Here is a 21,413-nt window from a genome sequence, read left to right on the forward strand (position 1 = left end):
ACTCATCTTTTTTAAATCCATATTTCTGAAATTATATTCTATGGCTGATTACTGTTATCTTTATAACTCATCTTACTTGGGTTTTCAGAAAGTTTCAAAGATTAAAGTGTTCATAACAAGGTAAGTTGCAATGAAGTAAACATATCCCCCTCAAAATTTCTATGTTCAAATCCTAATACCCAATGTGATGGTATTAGAAGATTGGGCCTTTGGCAGATGATTAGGTCACAAAAGTGGAGTCCTCTCGAATGGGACTAGTGCCGTTATACAGGGGACCCCAGAGAGCTGTCACCCTTTTTTCATGTGAGGACACAATGAGAAGTCAGCAGTTTGCAACCCGGAAGAGAGCCTCGCCAGAATGTAACCATGCTAGCACCTTGATCTCGAACTTCCAGCCCCCAGAACTTGAGAAATTTCTGTTATTTAGAAGCCACTCAGTCTATGGTACAGTGTTTTAGTAGCCTATATTGACTAAGACAGAATAGATTTGTTTTGATTCTTCTATCTGTTCTCCAAACTCTTAAGTTACTCCCTTCATGCCATATCCCACATCGCTTGCTTGGATACCCTGTAAGTATTTTATATGTACCTGCTGGCATCAGTTCGTGCTGAATTTGTAAATCTTCAATGTGTCTGTTTTAGATTTCAAACAGAACATTATGGCACAGATTTGTTTTTATTTTTATTTTTTTGAGACAGAGTCTCGCTCCATCGCCAGGCGCCAGGCTGGAGTGCAATGGCGCGATCTCGGCTCACCGCAACCTCTGCCTCCTGGGTTCAGGCAATTCTCCTGCCTCAGTCTCCTGAGTAGCCGGGATTACAGGCACGCGCCACCGTGCCCAGCTAATTTTTTGTATTTTTAGTAGAGATGGGTTTCACCATGTTGACCGGGATGGTCTCGATCTCTTGACCTCGTGATCCACCCGCCTCGGCCTCCCAAAGTGCTGGGATTACAGGCTTGAGCCACCGCGCCCGGCGCACCATCATAATTTTTAAAATTCAAACAAAATAAATAAAGTAGAAGTTCCCTTTTCAACTACCTGTACTCTGAGCGGATGGATCAGCTGGCTCTACCCAGACGGATAAACTGGCTCATCTGACCTACTGTCCCCGCACCCAGGAACTGACTGAGAGCAAGACAGCTTCCCCTCCCTATGATTTCATCGCTGGCCAATCAGCACTCTTGGCTCACTGGCCCCTTCCCCCCAGCAAATTGTCCTTAAAAACTCTGCTCCCGGAAAGCTGCTTCGGGAAACTGATTTTGTTAATAATAAAGCTCCAGTCTCCCGCACAGCGGGCCCTGCGTGGATTACTCTTTATTGCAGTTCCCCGTCTTGAATCAGTTCTCTCCAGTCACCGGGCAAGGTGAACCCCTTCCTTGGGCGGTTACGATCCGAAGCTAGAATTTGAAGTACAATGGCAAGCTGTTGGAAAGCTTTTAAGCTCAGAGAGTAATATGATCTGGATTTCCTCTTATTTTTTTGATCTGGAGACAATGTCTCGCTCTGTTGCCCAGGCTGGAGTGCAGTGGTGCGATAAATCACAGTTCACTGCAGCCCCAGGCCCAAGCGATCCTCCCACTTCAGCATCCGAAGAAGCTGGGACCACGGGTGTGAGCCACGACACCTCGCTAGGCTTTTAAAATTTTTTAATTTTTCATTTTTTTATTTTGTAGAGACGCTGGGGGTGGCGGCAGGGCTCCCTATGTTGCCCAGGCTGGTCTCGAACTCCTGGACTTAAGAGATACTCCACCCCTTTCGGGCTCCCAACGTGCCGGATTACAGGACTCAGTCCCGACCATCACTAGAAACTAAGCCTAGGCTGGGCAGAGGCTTGGACACTTTGAGGGGAGAAGCTGGAGTGGGAACGGAAACCACTCTCCTGGCAGCAGTTCCTGCCCACAGCAAGCCTGCCTTCTGCCCTCAAGGAAAATGGCGCCTGGCAGGGACGCACTTCCGGCCCCGGAGCCAAACAAAACAGCGGAGGCGAGAGGCCGGAAGTAGTCCCTCCGCCATTCCCCCGCCTCCTCTCCGCTGCTAACTTCCCGGGAAGATGAGGCCGTTCGGGGCCTGCGGCCGAGCTGCTGTTGCCGGGCGGTAGTCGGGGCGGAGACTGTGAGTGGCGGCTGCCCCGACCTCCGGCGCGTTTGCGGCGCTCGGAGCCACCCTCGAGCGGCTGGGGACGGGGTGCGGGAGCCGGGGACGCGGCGTCCTGTGGGAAGCGAGGGAGCGAACCGTCGGCCGAGCGGAGCCCGCGGAGCCCGCGAGGCCGAGCTGGGGGTGGGAGTCGGGACGGGACCGGGACGGGCGCGCGGCGCGGGGCGCGGGGAGGCGGGAGCCTTGCCCGGGCGGCTGCTCCTGACCCTCTGGAGGAATCCGCCTTCTCTGGGCCCCCGTGGCGCGTACACACCGGGATTAGACCGGGGCGGCACTGCTTGTCTTTGGGGTCTTTTTCTTGAGAAGCCACCACGGGAAATGTTTTTAAAACTTACATTTTTTTGAGGTTTCTGGTACTTCGGCTGGAAGCGCTAATGCCCTCTTTCAGCCTTACCTCCTCGTCTGTAGTGTTGAACTCCGTCTTTTTTTTTATTTTGAGAGGGAGTCTGGCCCTGGCGCCAGGCTGGAGTGCTCTGGAGCGACCTGGGCTCACTGCACCCTCCGCCTCCCGGGTTCAGGCAATTCTCCTGCCTCAGCCGCCGAGTAGCTGGGATTACAGGCGCGCACCACCACGCCCAGTTAATTTTTTGTATTTTTAGTAGAGACGGGGTTTCACCATGTTGACCAGGCTGGTCTCGAACACCTGACCTCGTGATTCGGCCTCTCAAAGTGCTGGGATTACAGGCGTCAGCCACCGCGCCCGGCCTGTAGTCCTTCCTTCTAAATTTCAGTCTCTCATTGTGACCTTGGGATTTCCTCACTCTGCGTATCCACCCCTACCCACCTAGACTAGCTCCAGGCGGAGAAACTGAGTAACCTGGTTATTGTTTGTGAACTTGGCTTACTCTCACCCCGTTTCCTGACGTACTTCAGAGTCACATGCAGCGACAATCGTAGCCACAATTAGTTTCTTCTTCACCAAATGGAAATTGGGTAGAAATTGCAACCAAGATTTGGTCTAATAGATTTCACTTATTTTAGCGGAATATTCAAAAGTCGTCTCTAGTCGTCTGACTAGAACACTGCCCCCAAAAATGACCTAAAAACATTTTGCCAGCCTAATTTATTCCACTGGGGAGTTGGTGAATGTCACTGGTGTGTCATCAGTTTGCATGTCTGTCTGTCCACTTCAGTTTGCGCTTTTTTAACTGTATCTCGCCCTAGTAGCACAATGGCGGAAACTGTTTCTCCACTGAAGCACTTTGTGCTGGCTAAGAAGGCGGTTACTGCAATCTTTGACCAGTTACTGGAGTTTGTTACTGAAGGATCACGTTTTGTTGAAGGTTAGTTCTTCTTAAGTTCTTAAAATAGTTACTGTTGAAAATATGAAAGTGCTTATTCTTTCAAGGTTGGTTATTGAGCACATATAGAGGGCATTGTACAGTATACTGTGAGAAGTACGACAATGAATACCCATTTCTACCCTCCAGAAGAGGAAAATTCAGTGGTATTCATAACAACTAGGAACGTTAGTATATTAATAGCTCATTTGATTTTCATCACCACTAGGCAGGTACTAATCTTACTCATTTAAAGATGAAGAAACCAAGGCACAGAAAAGTTAAGCAGCTTGCCCAAGATCACACAGCTAGTAAGTGCCCAGACAAAAAAATCAGGCAGTCCACATTTAGCCAATTTAACCATTATGCTTGTCTCTTCCCCAACTTAGCAATTAAACCAAGACCTCAGGCCTATCTCATTCTCTCAAATGAGACTGAGTTGCAGTGGAAAGGGGGGCAAAAGAGTTTCACAACTGTTAAAGGTGATAAGGACGTCTCAGTAGGGAATATGGTTTTGGAGATAGCTGTTGAAAGTTTTTTCTGGTTCTTAAGAGTATACACCTCTCGGCCTGGTACCCTGGCTCACGCCTGTAATCCCGGCGCTTTGGGAGGCCGAGATGGGTGATCACCTGAGGTTAGGAATTCAGCTTGACCAACGTGGCACGACCTGGTCTCTACCAAAAATACAAAAAATACCTGGGGAGGATGGCAGACGCCTATAATCCCAGCTACTCGGGAGGCTCAAGGCAGGAGAACTGCTTGAACCCAGGAGGTGGAGGTTGCAGTAAACCGAGGTCTCACACTGCACTCCAGCCTGGGCAACAGAGTGAGAGTCCATCTCAAAAAAAAAAAAAAAAAAAGATTGTATACCTCTCAGCTATGCAATGGAAAGGGAAAGATTCTGTAAAGTTTCCAGTGACAGTGGGGAAACCTTTGGCAGAATCAAACTTTTTTTTTTCCTGTATCTCGAAACCCTCTCTTATCAGATTTTGAGCTGCTTTAGGGCAGGAGCCTAGGACTCATGGTATCCCTAGCACCAGACTTGACATAAATCAGTGCTGAATGAGAAAAAAAAAATAGTAGTATAGAGTCTTTGTTTCCAACTAGGAAATTATTTGAGCTGGCATAATTTTCTTTGGGAAAATATTTTTTTCTAAAAAAATTGATAGGAAGTGAAAATGAAGTTAAATGTGTATTGTTGTTATAGATTATGCATTATGCTAGGCGCTAGTGAAATGGCAGCTTTAGAATCTGAATTCAGTTTTACTGGTTTTAGAACCTCAGCAAAAATGTTGCAGAAAGGAGACAAAGCAGATAAATCAGGAAAAATGAGCAAAAATAAAATGAAAAGCAAAAATAAATGTAATGATAAACTAGTTGTCCATTATTCACCAAATTGCACATATTTTATTAATGCATTAGAAAAGTATGGTGAGATAGGAAAAGGGTTTTTTTTTTTTTTTTTTTTTTAAAAAAAGATGGGGTTTCACCGTGATAGCCAGGCTGGTCTTGAACTCCTGACCTCAGATGATCCACCCACCTCGGCCTCCCAAAGTGCTAGGATTACAGGCGTGAGCCACCGCGCCCGGCCGGAAAAGCTTAATTGGATGTACACTGGGTAAGTTTTAAGTAGCAGTGTTTGTCTCTAATTAGAATTGTTCAGATAGCCAGATGACTCTCTGATAGAGTCTCACTCTGTTGCCCAGGTTGGAGTGCAGTAGTATGATCTCCGTTCCACTCACTGTAACCTCTGCCTCCTGGATTCAAGTGATTTCCAGCTAATTTTTGTATTTTTAGTAGAGGTGGTTTTACCATATTGGCCAGGCTGGTCACGAACTCCTGACCTCAAGTGACCCGCCCATATCGACCTTCTGAAGTGCTAGGATTATAGGCATGAGCCCGCAGCCCAAATGAATCTTTATGTCTTTACCTTCATGAAGAGGTGATAGGAATGTAAACATCAGGTCATCTCCTATTCCTGAATTATAAACAGAACTGAAAGATGTTTCTACTTTTCAAACCCAGGTGTTTTCAACTCCCTCTAGCCATGGAGGAGAGGTGAGGGCTGCGATGTTCAAAACTCTAAACCTGATGAGAGTGAGAGTGGGATACAATCTGATGATACCAGTGCCTTCGGGGTGCTATGGCTGTGGACAGGATACAAGCTGTAGTTCTCTTCCCTGTCTTTGTGTTCAGTGAGCTGTTTCACCTCATCCCTGTGGGAAGCAGATAGAACGTGGTAAAGTAGCAAGGTCTTTCCTAACTTGGAGACCTTGAAATGTATCTTAATTTCTGAGGGGCTCCTATTCAAACCTGACTTTTTTTTTTTTAATCGGTATGTGACTCCACCTGAGCGCAAGATCTGACGATCCAGTCAGGGTGGAACAATCATAGGTCAATGTTAGGTTCTAGTTTCTCTCTTTAGAAGTGTGTTCTTGTTTCGGGGTGGTTTATATGTTTGAGACCTAGTATGCTTTTGACGGTACCCTTGCAACTTTTCATGTTCTTCACATTCTTTTGAGCAGGATTCTTATGACCCATTGCCACGGAGCATGCATCTTTTAGCAAACATTCAGATAATGTGGGTGGCATGTTAACATGAAGCCAGGATACATACAATCTTAGATATTCCATTATAGAGCTCACTTAACATTCATTTCCGTCACTGTTCTGATGCCATTTCAATTTTACAGCAACATGTCAGAATCCAGAGCTTGATGGAATAGCCACTCAGGATGATCTGGCAGAAATACAGGGATATAAAGACAAGCTTTCCATCATTGCTGAGGTGCTATCTCGGAGGCACATGAAGGTGGCATTTTTTGGCAGGTAATTATTCATTACTTACTATTTCTAAGATTAGTTTCTGGGAATCAGCTTTGTGTCTGATGTTTCTACAACTTATATTTCTCCCATGCTCTCCCAAGCCTGCAAGTTTCTGCCTGTGTTGAATGTTAAAGCTGTTAGTTAGCATGTGAAAGAATGTGGTGTCTTACTTCCTGGTATAAATGAAGCTTTATGAAGGTCAGTCATATTTTTACCTTTTAAGGATTATCATCTCTAAGAATTAGCTCTTAGCCAGCTTTAAGAATGGAAATACAGATAAATGATAAGCATAATTTGTGTTTTACTCTTTTAAGTTTACTATGATTATTTGAAAGTTCCAGATGCTAGGATGAAATTACCTGTGTCCAACCTACACAGGCCTAGAAGGCTGAAAGGAAAGAGGCTCTTGTGTACATGTCTGAGATAACCATTTCCAAGGACTTCCTAGAAATTCTTTCAAATCTCTTGCTTTGATAAGGCTTATCAGTATACATACTTCAAGACTGAAAATGTTCTCAGGAAGGCTCTTGCCCAGTAATGGCATCTCCACCAATGAACTGACAATAACTGGTGTTGAACCTCCGGAACCAATGAACTCTGTTTCTTTTTTTTTTTTTTTTTTAATTTTTTTTGAAGAGATTTCACTGTGTTGGTCAGGCTGGTCTTGAACTCCCGACCTCAGATTCAAAGTGCTTGGATTACAGGCGTGAACCACCATGCCCGGCCAATGAACTCTGTTTCTAGGCAGCTTATGTAAATTGCTAATAAAAACTCCTCTTACCTTCACTGAATGCGCTGGTATGCCATTCCATGCATTCTAGATTATAATCCTTATTTTTGATTCCCAGGTAACTCAGCTTTTTTTTTTTTTTGTAAGCCAGAGTCTCACTCTGTCACCAGGCTGGAGTGCAGTGGCACAGTCTTGGCTCACTGTAGCCTCCATGTCCTGGGTTCAAGCAATTTTCCTGCCTTAGTCTCCCGAGTAGCTGGGATTACAGGCATGCACCACCATACCTGGCTAAATTTTGTATTTTTAGTAGAGAGGGGTTTAACCATGTTGGCTAAGCTGGTATGGAACTCCTGACCTCAGGTGATCCACCCACCTTGGCCTTCCACAGTGCTGGGGGATTATAGACGTGAACTACCTACCGCACCCGGCCTAATTCTTAAATTTTTATTAGAGATGACAGTTCACCATGTTGGCCAGGCTGGTTTTGAACTCCTGACCTCAAGTGAACTGCTCGCCTCGGCCTCCCAAAGTGCTGGGATTACAGTCGTGAACTACTGCACCTGGCCAATTTAGAGATGGTTTTCTCTGGTGTCTTTCTTAAGGTTGACGATTATCAGGTTCACAGGTTGTAAGGCTTATGGGGGTAATAAAGGGCAGTGATCAGGTAGGTCTTCCAGAATTTTCAACTCCCTCGTTTCCAGAGGGAGAGTAGAAAGCATCGTTACCTTGGTGTAACTGTCCAGAGTGAGAGGGTGATCTCTGTCACAGCTTATATACAGAGACAAATGACCAGCTCCGTGATTGGTTATTCAGCTTTCATGTGCTGTGTTCCAGCAGTGACATATATTTGCCAAACTAATTTCGTAGGCCTTCTCAGCTGTTTCCCATCTGAGGGCGTTTGCCCTTGCAGTTACCTACGCCTACGATTCTCCTTCCCGTGTTCTGTGTCTGATGCCTTCTCATTCTTCATATTTCATCCCAAACGTTATTAACTTGGTCACCTTCTCTGACCACTCTATCTAAATTATTCCTTCTCGGTATTCTCTGTTAAAGCACCCTGTTTATGTCCTTCAACACTTCACAGAGCTCTTATTTTGTTTTTATTTTCTACTTCTCCTACTTGACCATATTCTCGGGGCCTTACACAGAGTCTGGTATGAGTTAGCTCCATTAAAAAAGATCCTGCTTCAGATTAGGGTGGAGTAGGAAGAGCTCCTGGGAAGGTGATGACTCAGCTGTCCTACTGAGAACTAGAAATAGGTGTAGCTTTGGATGTGAAGAAGGTCCAAAAGCCCATTTGTTTACAGAAAGCCATACATAGAAAGCGGGAGAGAGACCCCTTGTGTTTGGAGAACTCCAGTAGTTGAATTTAAGGCATTACGAAACAGTAGCAAAAGAAGCGGGTAGACACTTTGTAAGCAAAAACCGGATCGTAAAGGACCTTTAGTATTTGTATATTGATATTAATATATCATGGTAAGGAGCTCTGCACTCTTTTATTTTGGAAAATAGGAGAGGATTGGATGTTAGTTATAACCTTAGGTATGATGGAGAGAATGAATTGAATGGGAACAGGATGTTGCAGGCGCTGTAGCAGTGTTACCCAAAAGGTGTCCTGATCCTGACCCCAAGAGAGGGTTCTTAGACCTTGCGCAAGAAAATTCTGGCAAGTCTGTAAAGTGAAAGCAAGTTTATTAAGAAAGTGAAGGAATAAAGAACGGCTACTCCGTGTCCAGAACTGCTGCTTCTCTATTTTTACGGTTCTTTCTTGATTGTGTGCCAAACAAAGGGTGCATTATTCATGAGTTTTCCAGGTAGGGGATGGGCAATTCCCAGAACTGAGGGTTGGTATCCCCCAGCTTTTTTGTTTTTGAGATGGAGTTTCATTCTTGTCACCCAGACTGGAGTGCAATGGCATGATCTCTCGGCTCACCGCAACCTCTGCCTCCTGGGTTCAAGCAGTTCTTCTGCCTCAGCCTCCCAAGTAGTTGGGATTACATGGGATTACAGGTATGCGCCAGCATGCCCTGCTAATTTTTGTATTCTTGGTAGAGACAAGGTTTCACCAGGTTGGTCAGGCTGGTCTCGAACTCCTGACCTCAGGTGATCCACCCACCTTGGCCTCCCAAAGTGCTGGAATTACAGGTGTGAGCCACTGCACCTGGCTATAATTTTTATGTTTTTAGTAAAGACGGGATTTTGCCATGTTGGCCAGGCTGGTCTTGAACTCCTGACCTCAGGTGATCCACCCACCTGGGCCTCCCAAAGTGCTGAGATTACAGGCGTGAGCCACCGCACCTGGCCATAATTTTTATGTTTTTGTTTTTTTTAAAGACCGAGTTTCACCACGTTGGCCAGGCTGGTGTTGAACTCCTGACCTCCGGTGATCCGCCTGCCTCGGCCTCCCGAAGTGCTGAGATTACAGGCGTGAGCCACCTCACCCGGCCCAATTTTTATGTTTTTAGTAGAGACAGGGTTTTGCCATGTTGGCCAGGCTGGTCTTGAACTCCTGGCCTCAGGTGATCCATCTGCCTCGGCCTCTCAAAGTGCTGGGATTATAGGTGTGAGCCACCGTGTCTGGCCCCAGCTGGCATTTCCGTGGATAGTCCCTTTTCCTCTCCCCAGTACTGTCATGTTACCTTTACACAGTCTTCCTGCGTCATCTCATCAACTCCTGTGATCTCTATCAACAACATAAGCCAAATAATTCCTACATTTCTTAGGCTTCTCCGTAGTCCAAGTCTCACATACCCAACGGCCTTTTTTGTAACTACACTTGAACGCTTAACAGGTACTACAGACGTGCATCTAGATTATCCAAAATCAAACTGTTTAGGTCAGTGCAAAAGTAATTGCATTTTTCACCATAAAATAAAATGGCAAAAAATGCAGTTACTTTTGTCCAAAGTTAATTTCCAAACACCCACTTCACTGAATGGCACTCGGTCAACCACGTTATCTTTGATGCTTCTCTTACCTTCCTAAACTAAACCAGTAGAGCAGCCTAATAAACTGTCTTATATCTCTACTAAAAATAGAAAAATTAAATGGGTAGGTGGCACATACCTGTAATTGAAGCTACTTGGGAGGCCTTGGCAGGAGAATTGCTTCAACCCAGGAGGCAGAGGTTGCGGTGAGCTGAGATCACACCACTGTACTCCATCCTGGGCCACAGAGCGAGACTCCATCTCAAAAAAAGAAACAAATGCCAGCTAGCTAAAAGGAGAATTAGAAAGCATTGGTATGATATAAAACGATATATCTTTGATCTTTGTCCCATTCTTGTCACAGAGCTTCTAAAACCATACTAATTTCCTGATTGGATTGTCTTGTTTTCATAATGAGCCCTTTTTGAGGACACTTGAATTTATGCTAATGAGTAGTCTAGGATGGGGTGCCTAGATAACCTCAGAGTGGGACTGGTCACCTGAAAGGCTAAGTGATCTCCTGATCACAGAATTTTGAACTGTGATCAGGGGATTAGAAGATTGGAAATTTGCTCCTCACCCACCAATTTCCAGGAAGGGTCGGGGAGGACAGGCTGAAAATTAGCCTTTATAAAAACTCTTGAACAAGATTGGGCTTCCAGGTAACCAAACTCAAGTTTCTGCTGGGAGAATGGCATGCTGAGAGGGTGCAAATGCTCAGGCATCTCATCTGTGTCGTTTATAATATCCTGTATGATAAACCAGTAAATGTAAGTATAATGCTTCCCTGAGCTCTGTGAGCTATTCCGACATTGAACCCAACTTTCAGGAAGGTAGAAATGAATTGAAACATAGGACACCCAGTTGGTGTCTGCCGGAAAACTGCTTTGTGCTTATGGAAAAATCCCCATACATCTAGTTAGAAGTGTTCTGTGTTGATTTTGATAGTAGAGGAGAAAGGTTTCTTTTTCCACAGTTGTTTTTTGTTTGTTTGGGGAAGACAAGGTGACAATGTGTCTCACGTTTTAATATACATAAGAATCACCCCGAGAGCACCCCCAGAGTCTTGATTCTTTAGGTTCACAGTGCACTTGAGGAATCTGCATCATTAATGGGCTCCCCAGATGGTTCTTGGTGTGGGGTGGGAGCCCCACACTGTAACCATGATAGGCTCATCACCCAGTGCATGCAGCAGGTTGATATGCTGAGACACCAGGTTGCAGCAGAGAAGAGGTTTAATCGTAAGGTCACCAAATGAGGACTTGGGAGGGAACCTCGATCCGTCTCCCCAAGGAATTTGAGGTGAGGGTTTTTAAGCTGTTTGGAGTGCCCAGAGCGTAGAGATCGCTGATAAATGGTTGGAACTTGCAGAACGAAGTCATGGACAGGGAGATAATGAAGCTAGGCTGTATTTGTATGCTGATCCATCGCATTCCTCCTTGGGGGGGTCTTCAGACTGCTGGATTTTGGGGCCTGACAAACAGCTATCCTTTAGCTATCCTTAAAAGTGTTATGATTCTAATGTCAGAGATCCTAGGAAGAATGGGGGTGCAAATGGTCCGTATCTGGTTCTGCATGACAGCAGTCAGGAAGTGGGCCGAGGTGCAGCCTGATGAATAATGAGCTGTAGCTACATTTCTGTACTGAACCTGGCATGTCAGCCCCATGGGGATCATGGCAGGTCTTCATGAAATGTTGGGAAAGATGAATTTTCAGAGCAATGATAGGCATCCTTGCAGGTTTGGTATAGTGGCAGAGGAAGCCAATGCTGAGCTCATGAAAGAACGTACGTTCCCTGGAAGGGAGTTGGGAATAATATCCATAACATAAGAAAAGTTCTTTGCCTTGTATGCTGAAGGAAAGAGGTAAAGCATATGCCAAAAAGATAGGATGCTTTTTTTTTGCAATGAACCAAAAGGCTGCCAGTGGTATCTGGGAGTTGGGTTGACTTACTGGAAAGCAAGTTCCTGAAGTGAGTGTGAGTTCTTTGCATTTCAGAGCCATTAGAAGTGCTCTTTTTACTGCGACTGACTGTGTAACAGATTACCCAGAACTTAGCCACTTAACAGCCATTTTGTTATGCTCACTGATGCTGTGAGTCAGGAATACAGATAGGGCACAGCAGGAATGTCTCATCTTTGCTCCATGGACTCCGGGGCCTTAACTGAGAAGACATGAAGATTGGGGTGGCTCAACAACTGAGGGTTGGAATAAACTCTCACATGTCTGGTACCTCGGCTGGAATGACACAGACTAGGGCTGTTCAGTAGAGCACCCACCCAGACTTCCCCATTTAGCTTCTTTGCAGTGTGGCAGACTCAGGGTAAGAGGAGTTTTTACATGGCAAGGTGCCAAGTGCATATATTCCAGTGAACAAGACAGAAGCTGCATTGCCTTTTATGACCTAGTCTTTTTTTTTTTTTTTTTTGAGATGGAGTCTGGCTCCGTTGCCCAGGCTGAAGTGCAGTGGCATGATCTGATCTTGGCTCACTGCAACCTCCACCTCCTGGGTCAAGCGATTCTCCTGCCTCAGCCTCCCAAGTAGCTGTGGTTACCGGTGCCCACCACCATGCCTAGCTAATTTTTTGTATTTTTAGTAGAAATGGGGTTTCACCATGTTGGTCAGGCTGGTCTCAGGCTCTTGACCTCAAGTGATCCACCCACCTCGGCCTCCCAAAGTGCTGGGATTACAGGCGTGAGCCACTGCGTCCGGCCACCTAGTGTCACTTCTGACGTGCATTATTTGTTGAAGCAGTCACAAACCAGCCAGACTTCAGGAGATGGAGTATTAATCCCCATCCTGTGATAGGAGTAATGTCACAGAATTTTGACCTATGTTTCAAATTGCCACAAAAAGCAAGAAAGAAAAGTTGAGGATAGCACTATGAGAAAGTGGGATTTGTTTTCCTTTGTTTTTATTTTTTCTGAAATGTACATTGCTAATATTTGTGTAAGCCAACTGGTTAATTTTTTCATCAAAATGTAGTCTTAAGAAATTTTTTTTTCCTCGTTTCAAGTTTTAATCAAAGTTTGTCTATAAGATTACTTTATTCCTGCATCTTCTGAATTGTTTCTTCCTTGTATTTGCCCTTTTCCTTTCCTACGTGGCGAGATGTGGCTTTCTGTCCAAGGATCTTTTTGTGGTCTTTATCCAGTTTTAGCCTAGTGATAACCACCTTGCTGGGGTGAATGCCTGCGTGGACAGTTGTGCCATTAGCCTTTGCCCGCTGCACCCGTTCAGTGTAGATTACGTATTTCTTCCTGTAAACCTGGACTACTTTGCCAATCTGCTGACCTTTCTAGTGTCCTCATACAACCTGCACTTCAGCATCGTTTCGGATGGGCATGGGTCGCCTGTTGTACTTCTGTCTCAGCTCTTTGGAAAGAGGGGAGGACATAATCTTCCTGCAAATGGGGGATGGTGCATTGAAATGCCTTTTGCGATTCTTGCTTCGGTCGGAAAGGGATTGAACTTCATTTTGGCAGCTCCTGCTTAGGTGACGGCCGCAAATGGCAGTCTTAAGAAATTTTAACGAAATTTGGATTTTTAAAAAATTGATATTAGACCCAGTGAAAGAACAAATTTTTTTACTGTTTTGTTTTTCATGATTTTGTATATTCTTCAGGACAAGCAGTGGGAAGAGCTCTGTTATCAATGCAATGCTGTGGGATAAAGTTCTCCCTAGTGGGATTGGCCACATAACCAATTGCTTCCTAAGTGTTGAAGGAACCGATGGAGATAAAGCCTATCTTATGACCGAGGGATCAGATGAAAAAAAGAGTGTGAAGGTATGATATTTAACGTTAGCAGCATAATATACCTGAAACAATATCCTTAACTTATTCTTTAATAACTTTTTTTTTTTTTTTTGAGACGTAGTTTTGCTCTTGTTACCCAGGCTGGAGTGCAGTGGCGCGATCTCGGCTCACTGCAACCTCCGCCTCCTGGGTTCAGACAATTCTCCTGCCTGAGCCTCCCGAGTAGCTGGGATTACAGGCACGCACCACCATGCCCAGCTAATTTTTTGTATTTTTAGTAGAGACGGGATTTCACCATGTTGACCAGGATGGTCTCGATCTCTTGACCTCGTGATCCACCCGCCTTGGCCTCCCAAAGTGCTGGAATTACAGGCGTGAGCCACGATGCCCGACCCTCTTTAATAACATTTTTATAGATGCCTGCATTGCTGACATCTCATAAAAAGAACTGTTAATATTCCTTTTTTTTGAAATGGAGTCTCGCTCTGTTGCCCAAGCTGGAGCGCAGTGTGTGATCTCAGCCTACTGAAACCTCTGCCTCCCGCGTTCAGGCGATTCTCCCACCTCAACCTCCTGAGTAGCTGGGACTACAGGTGCATGCCGCTACAGCTGGCTAATTATTGTATTTTTAGTAGAGACAGGGTTTCACCATGTTGGCTAGGATGGTCTTAAACTCCTGAGCTCAGGTGATCCATCCCCCTCAGCCTCCCAAAGTGCTAGGATTACAGATGTGAGCCACTGCGCCCGGCCAGCTCTCACTTTAATGTGAGAACATGCAGTATTTGGTTTTCTGTTTCTGCGTTAATTGACTTAGGATAATGGCCTGCGGCTCCATCAATGTTTCAGCAAAGAAAATGATTTCATTCCTTTCTGTGGGGTGTTAAAATCTAATTAATTTTAACTGATTTTAATAATGACATTTCTTCTGTATGGCTAAGTCATACACATTTATTTCAGTAGAACCAGAAAATACAAATAGGCAAAAAGAGCAGAGACTCCAGAACTTACATACTTTGCAAAACTAGTATCCATATCAGGTGTTGCTTAGGATTCCATTGCTGGAGTTCTTTTTGAGGGAACCATTTTCTTTTTTCCCCCCAACTTGGAAATTTAAATTTAAAAACTCAGGTTCTCAAGATTGCTCAGGTTTTATTTCACAGTTTTACCTTTTATATACCTGTTTTGCTAAAATAAATGTACTATAGTGTTTTTAATTTTTATTGTATTTTATTACAAGTGGAGTTTATTTTTTTTCTTTTCCTCCTGCTTTAGACAGTTAATCAACTGGCCCATGCCCTTCACATGGACAAAGACTTGGAAGCTGGCTGTCTTGTACATGTGTTTTGGCCAAAAGCAAAATGTGCCCTCTTGAGGGATGACCTGGTGTTAGTAGACAGGTAAAGTTACATGTGGATTGCATTTTCTCTGAAGGTTTACTTAACAGTATAATACTGCTTACTTTAGCGTATGGTAAAAAAATTAAAACATTCAGTTACCACTTTGTTCTCATTAGCTAGATTATGAACAGATAAGGTATTGGTTTTATTTTGTAAGTTACATAAAAGTGTCAGTTCGTCATTCTGATTCTATTTCAAGAAATTTTAAGGATAGCTACTTTTTTTTTTTTAATTTTATATTTTGGGTAAGTGGTTAGGATTTAGAAATTACCTAACTCTAGACATCTAGATAACTTTAAATATTTTTTTTTTTTTTTTTTTTGAGACGGAGTTTCGCTCTTGATACCCAGGCTGGAGCGCAATGGCGCGATCTCGGCTCACCGCAATCTCCGCCTCCTGGGTTCAGGCAATTCTCCTGCCTCAGCCTCCTGAGTAGCTGGGATTACAGGCACGCGCCACTGTGCCCAGCTAATTTTTGTGTGTGTGTGTGTTAGTAGAGACGGGGTTTCACCATGTCGACCAGGATGGTCTCGATCTCTTGACCTCGTGATCCACCCGCCTCGGCCTCCCAAAGTGCTGGGATTACAGGCTTGAGCCACCGCGCCCGGCCTACTTTAAATATTTTTCTTAACCAATAGTGAGTTGGTGCTTGACAAAGTTTCACAAAATAACTTTGCTGGATAGTTTACATTTTTGTTTTTCACTAATTAATAGAATAGTTTACAGTGCTTTTGATTAATCTACATTTATTACGTGTTTCATTATCATTATTATTATTTTGCAAACGGAATCTGGGTCTGACCCCCAGGCTGGAGTGCAGTGCCGCAGTGCCCTGGTCTTGGCTCACTGCAACCGTCGCCTCCCAGGCACAAGTGATTCTCCCACCTCAGCCTCCTGGGTAGCTGGGATAACAGGCACACACCAGCCACCACACCTGGCTCCATTTTGGTTTGGATAATGGGTTTTTCTTTTAAATGGAAATGACTGTTTCAAGTAGTCAATAGAAACAGAGGAGAGAGGAGATGTTCATGACAAGAAATAATGATACAATTTTTGTTTCACTCTCATTAGTCCAGGCACAGATGTTACTACAGAGCTGGATAGCTGGATTGATAAGTTTTGCCTAGATGCTGATGTCTTCGTTTTGGTTGCAAACTCTGAATCAACACTAATGAATACGGTAGGATTTAATCATAATATTGTGTTTCGGTGGTAGGAAATGAAACTGTCTGTTTTAATTCTGAAAAGCAAAGGAAATCCAAATCATGGATTAGAAAGAACTTCAGGAGTTTGTGTTTTCATAGAAGCAGAAGGGCTGTTTCTGGTCTTTCCATAGTGTGCAGTTCCCTGGATTTCTCTAGCGACATGGGGCTTGATGGCTCTAGCTTCTGGTTATTTGCCAGTCTCAGGGAGAATGAGTGCCAGAAATTTTAGGATGCTTATTTAAGTCTCTTGAGTAAAGTATAAACCACTCCTTCTCCCTGCCATCTGTCAGGCAAGTCTTTTTATATTTTCAGTATTGCCAGCCATTTCCAGCTTCACCAGAATATACGCTGGGTTCCAGCTTACTTGTGTACACTTTAAGCTGCTGTCAGACTTAGAGGATTATTTATCCAGAATGTCTGGAGCGACTCATCTGAAATAGACTTTCCAGAGTTTATTATATTAGATAGGTTCTATCTAATACAATATAACCTAGTATCTAGATATCTATCTAGATTATCTAATAGAATCCATCTTTAATGTCTAGATTATATTAGATAATCTAATATTCAAATCTATAACATGAGTTTTAAAAATCGTTATCAATTTTTTTGACTTTGAAGGTTAATACTCATAAAGTGCTTTGGGATCCTTTGTCAGTGGTGTTAATTACTGTTGTCTAAATGGTTAACAGTTTCTCATTGAAATAAATTTCAATTATAAGTGTAAACTATAGTGAATGTACTGTGGGGTTTTTTTTTTTTTTTTCTGCTTTTCAGGAAAAACACTTTTTTCACAAGGTGAATGAGCGGCTTTCCAAGCCTAATATTTTCATTCTCAATAATCGTTGGGATGCCTCTGCATCAGAGCCAGAATACATGGAAGATGTAAGTTATTTTATTTTTGTAGGTTTTTAAATACAGTCTTGTACATTTTTATTTAAGAAAACAATATAGCTTAAAGAATAGAAAATTGTAAGAACTATTTCTTGAAAAGAATATAGTTAGAGAAAACCTAAAGTAGGTACGTGATAAAGACCAAGTTATGAAGTTACTTTGAGGGAAAATTGTGTTATACTATAGTTATTTCAAAGCTTGAAACTTCTTTTTTGTTTTAAGTTTTTATTGAAATGTACATAACAGAAAAATACATAAATCATAAATGATTCTTCCAGTTTGGCCTCCTAAAGTTCTGGGATGGCAGGTGTGAGCCACCATGCCTGGCCAAATTTTACAAATTTAACACACCTGTGTCAGGATCCAGACCATTCTGAACACCCGAGAGTCCCCCCTCTTACTAACACCCTTCCAAATTCCATTTTGTCCTACTTCCCAAGGAGAAATTATCTGCTTATCGTGACTTCTGACCCCATAAATTAATCTTTCTGTTGTTCAACTTTATGTAGCAGAATCCCGTAATACCTGCTTTTGCATCTTTTTTTTTTCCATTTAGTTATCGTATGTGTCATATTATTCTGCATAGCATAGTTGTGTTGTATTGCATTCTCATTGCTGTATGGTATTCCATCTGTGACTATACTACAGTTGATTGGATCACAGTGGTGGGCATTTGGGTTAATTTCCTATATTTAGTTATGAATGCTACTGTGCACATGCTCGTGTATATCCTTCTGGTGTGCCTGTGTGTGCATTTTTGTTAGGTGGTTCTCACGGTGGAGGTTGGACAGTTTTGACCCCCAGGGGACATTTGGCAGTATCTGAAGGTATTTGGTTGTTGTTGTTGCTGTTGTTACAACTGCGATTTTGTGCTCCTGGCATCTAGTGAGTAGAGGTTAGAGATGCTGTTACACATTCTCTGACACAGAACAGGCCCCCAAACAAACATTGGCCAATCCAAAACGTCAGTAATGCAGAGGTCAGTAAACCATGGGTATATGTACTAGAGGCAAAATTGCTGGATTGCAAGTTAACAGCATGTTTGATTTTAGGAAGCAGCACCAGAGTTCTCCAGACTGCTTGGTGTCGATTTATTCTCCTGCCAGCAATTGAGTTTCGTGAGATTTGCATCCTCAACTTTTCTTTTTGGCGTTTTAGTCACACCAATTATAGAAGCTTAAAAAGATTAGAGTATCAGGAATTTGTACTATAAATAATATTTATTTAATTTGCTTGAGACTGTTTCTGATTTTAATAGTACTATAAAATTATTATATGTAGAGGACACGATAAAAATAACCTAAACTATGCCATCACTGTTGACATGTTAAATTATTTGCTTTCATATCTTCCCAATTGGAATTTCGCTTAACATCAAGTTTTATATTCTCCTGTCATTAACTGTTGTCTTACAGTCATGCTTTTTCAATAGGGGTCTCATATAATCATTGGAGGAGTAGGAAGTATCACTCACAAATTATTTTTCCTCAAATATTTAAGCATTCCTATGTAGATTAATTTTCGCAAGTCTTAACTTAGAGATATCATAGCCATAATGCTAAAGACTAGTACTAAACCCTAAATTCTAACCCTTAATCTGCACTTCAGTGCCCAAGTGGTCATCTTAAACCCAACATTGCAGTCCTAATGCCTGGTTAATGCATTCTCCCCGACCTTAACTCAGCAGGGATTTTTTGTTTTGTTTTGTTTTGTTGAGATGGAGTCTTGCTCTGTCACCCAGGCTGGAGTGCAATGGCATGATCCCAGCTCACTGCAACCTCCACCTTCCAGGTTCAAGCAGTTGTCCTGCCTCAGCCTCCTGAGTAGCTGGGATCACAGGCGTATGCCACCACACCCAGCAGATTTTTGTGTTTTTACTAGAAACAGGGTTTTGTCATGTTGGCCAGGCTGGTCTTGAACTCTTGACCTCAGATGATCAGCCCACCTCGGCCTCCAAAAGTGCTGGGATTACAGGCATAAGTCACATCGCTCAGCAGAATTTTAAGTAAATGTTCAAAAGACAGAATTGTTAAGAGAAAGATTTTCTGTCATCAAGTATCAAATTTCATTTATTAGAATTTCTTGACGTCGTTAGTTATATAGTAACTTTTATTATTGCAGTGTAAACGAAGTTAGTATAGGCCTGTAGTCATTGGTTATATTTGTTTGAATTATTAGAATTCTTTTAATACCCTTTTCTCTGTAGGTACGCAGACAGCACATGGACAGATGCCTACATTTCTTGGTGGAGGAGCTCAAAGTTGTAAATGCGTTGGAAGCACAGAATCGTATCTTCTTTGTTTCAGCAAAGGAAGTTCTTAGTGCTAGAAAGCAGAAAGCACAGGGGATGCCAGAAGGTGGTATGCACTGATTATAGATTTCCTTTTTAAATATAAAAATATTTAAAATTGGCTGGGCGTGGTGGCTCACACCTGTAATCCCAGCACTTCGGGAGGCCGAGGCAGGTGGATCACTAGGTCGGGAGTTTGAGACCAGCCTGGCCATCATGGTGAAACCTCGTCTCTACTAAAAATACAGAAATTAGGCATGGTGGCGTGTGTCTGTAATCCTAGCTACTTGAGCGGCTAAGGCAGAAGCATTGCTTGAACCCAGGAGGTGGAGGTTGCAGTGAGCCGAGATCAAGCCATTGCACTCCAGCTCTGGGTGACACAGCAAGACTCCATCTCTGAAAAAAGAAAAAAAATATTTAAAATTATAAAATCTGTAGCATGCCAGAAAATATATCTTGCTATATATTAGGTTTTTAAATCTTTGCCTGTACATTACAGGTGGGGCACTTGCTGAAGGATTTCAGGCAAGATTACAGGAATTTCAGAATTTTGAACAAATCTTTGAGGTAGGAATTTTATGAAAGTATTGTCTAATACAAAACTCTTTCCTTGGTTGGAAAAGCATAATCTTCTATTTTGATCATTTGCCGTTGTCAATAACTTTTGCTGTTATTTAGTTTGGTTACTGACATAGCCAGTAAAACGTGGAAAGTCTGAAGAAAGGAAGCCCCTGCAAAATGATTTGTAAGAATTGAGAATTAATTTCTTCCTTATTCTTATTTTTTATGCACACACACACACACACACACACACACACACACACACACACACACACACAAATAAGGAACTGTGTTCCAATATTGCTGTGTTGTACAATGAATGAAATTCTCCGTATTCAATAATTTGGAACAAGACCAAACAAATGCAGTTGCTGTTTGAATGGATAATAGAGCAAAGTAAGCATTATCCTTTTTTCTTTGTGCCACATGACCAATAGAAGTACAGAGAACATGATTAACGCCATTTGACAAAATTTTATTACATTTATAAACTGTATTGCCCCATGTCCATTCTCCATATTTTGTGCCAAACATCCGAAATTAATAATTTAGTAAAAAAGAGCTTCAGCATTTTCAGAATCTTGTAGGAAACTCCTGAAGTGCCTGAGTGGTAGATGGGGAGGGAGGCTAGTTTCTTCCATTGTAGTACAGGTGTTTTTATTCAGAGACATTAAAACACCCTACATTTGACTGGAAAATTCTTTAAATGTTAACCTTCTGAACTCCTGTTTTGCCCTATATAATTCATACCACTTTCCCACTTAGGAATGAACACGATGACGTCAGCATTGAAGAAACCTCATTCTGTAATTATTCTTTCTTCTAAGTAGTAGCTGCCTTAATAGAGGGGACATAAATGTTGAGTGTACTTGGCAGGATTTTTAAAATAAATTTGCTTACTATCTCTCATCTTTAATTTGCTGAGAGAAAAACTTTATTAGACAGATGAAGACAAACTGGAAGAAAGCAAATCCACTGCCAGCTATCTCGGTAAGATCTCTAATTGTTCAGAGTCTCCTGGAATATCAGTAGATGTCCTCGAAGCCAAGCCATAAGATACGTGAAGTCCTGGTTATTCAAAGACCATTGTTTGTTTTCCTTTGCCTTTTGCTTTCACCAAAGGATTGATGCTCTCCTCACCTTTTTTTTCTCTTAAAGAAATGGGATCTCCCTCTGTTACCCAGACTGGAGTGCAGTGGCACAATCGTAGCACCTTTGAGCCTCAAACTTAGGGGCTCAAATGATCCTCGCACCTTGGCCTCCTCTCCTCACTGTTACCAGTTATTTCATTCATGGGGAAAATATATAGGGAGATGATCTGTTCTATTACGTTGTCTTTCCTTATTTGTTGACCTTTATATATGTGTGTTTTATGTCTGTTTATCATT

The 21,413-nt window shown here is 42.8% G+C and overlaps 1 protein-coding gene and 1 pseudogene across 3 annotated transcripts in view; one reads left to right on the forward strand and one right to left on the reverse strand.

Annotated features, from left to right (window-relative positions):
- The first annotated feature begins 2,017 nt into the window (after nt 1–2,017).
- MFN1 (mitofusin 1) overlaps nt 2,018–21,413 on the forward strand; it is a 40,233-nt gene continuing 20,837 nt past the window's right edge. Inside the window, exons 1-9 of one of the 3 annotated variants that reach the window (XM_021674529.2) lie at nt 2,018–2,114; nt 3,321–3,439; nt 6,130–6,265; nt 13,546–13,708; nt 14,951–15,075; nt 16,147–16,255; nt 17,058–17,165; nt 19,381–19,534; nt 19,964–20,031. In XM_021674529.2, coding sequence (XP_021530204.2) covers nt 3,328–3,439; nt 6,130–6,265; nt 13,546–13,708; nt 14,951–15,075; nt 16,147–16,255; nt 17,058–17,165; nt 19,381–19,534; nt 19,964–20,031 — 975 coding nt within the window. In that variant the 5' untranslated portion in view covers nt 2,018–2,114; nt 3,321–3,327. Of the gene's footprint in view, nt 2,115–3,320; nt 3,440–4,914; nt 5,055–6,129; nt 6,266–13,545; nt 13,709–14,950; nt 15,076–16,146; nt 16,256–17,057; nt 17,166–19,380; nt 19,535–19,963; nt 20,032–21,413 lie in introns of those variants that run through there. The other 2 variants (XM_021674530.2, XM_064366824.1) reach the window with 2 other exon arrangements.
- On the reverse strand, nt 12,967–13,397 carry LOC135270789 (large ribosomal subunit protein uL24-like; annotated as a pseudogene).

Source organism: Aotus nancymaae, unplaced genomic scaffold (assembly GCF_030222135.1).
Source record: "Aotus nancymaae isolate 86718 unplaced genomic scaffold, 86718_ANA_hifiasm-v0.15.2.pri h1tg000067l, whole genome shotgun sequence".
Classification (NCBI taxonomy): Eukaryota; Metazoa; Chordata; class Mammalia; order Primates; family Aotidae; genus Aotus; species Aotus nancymaae.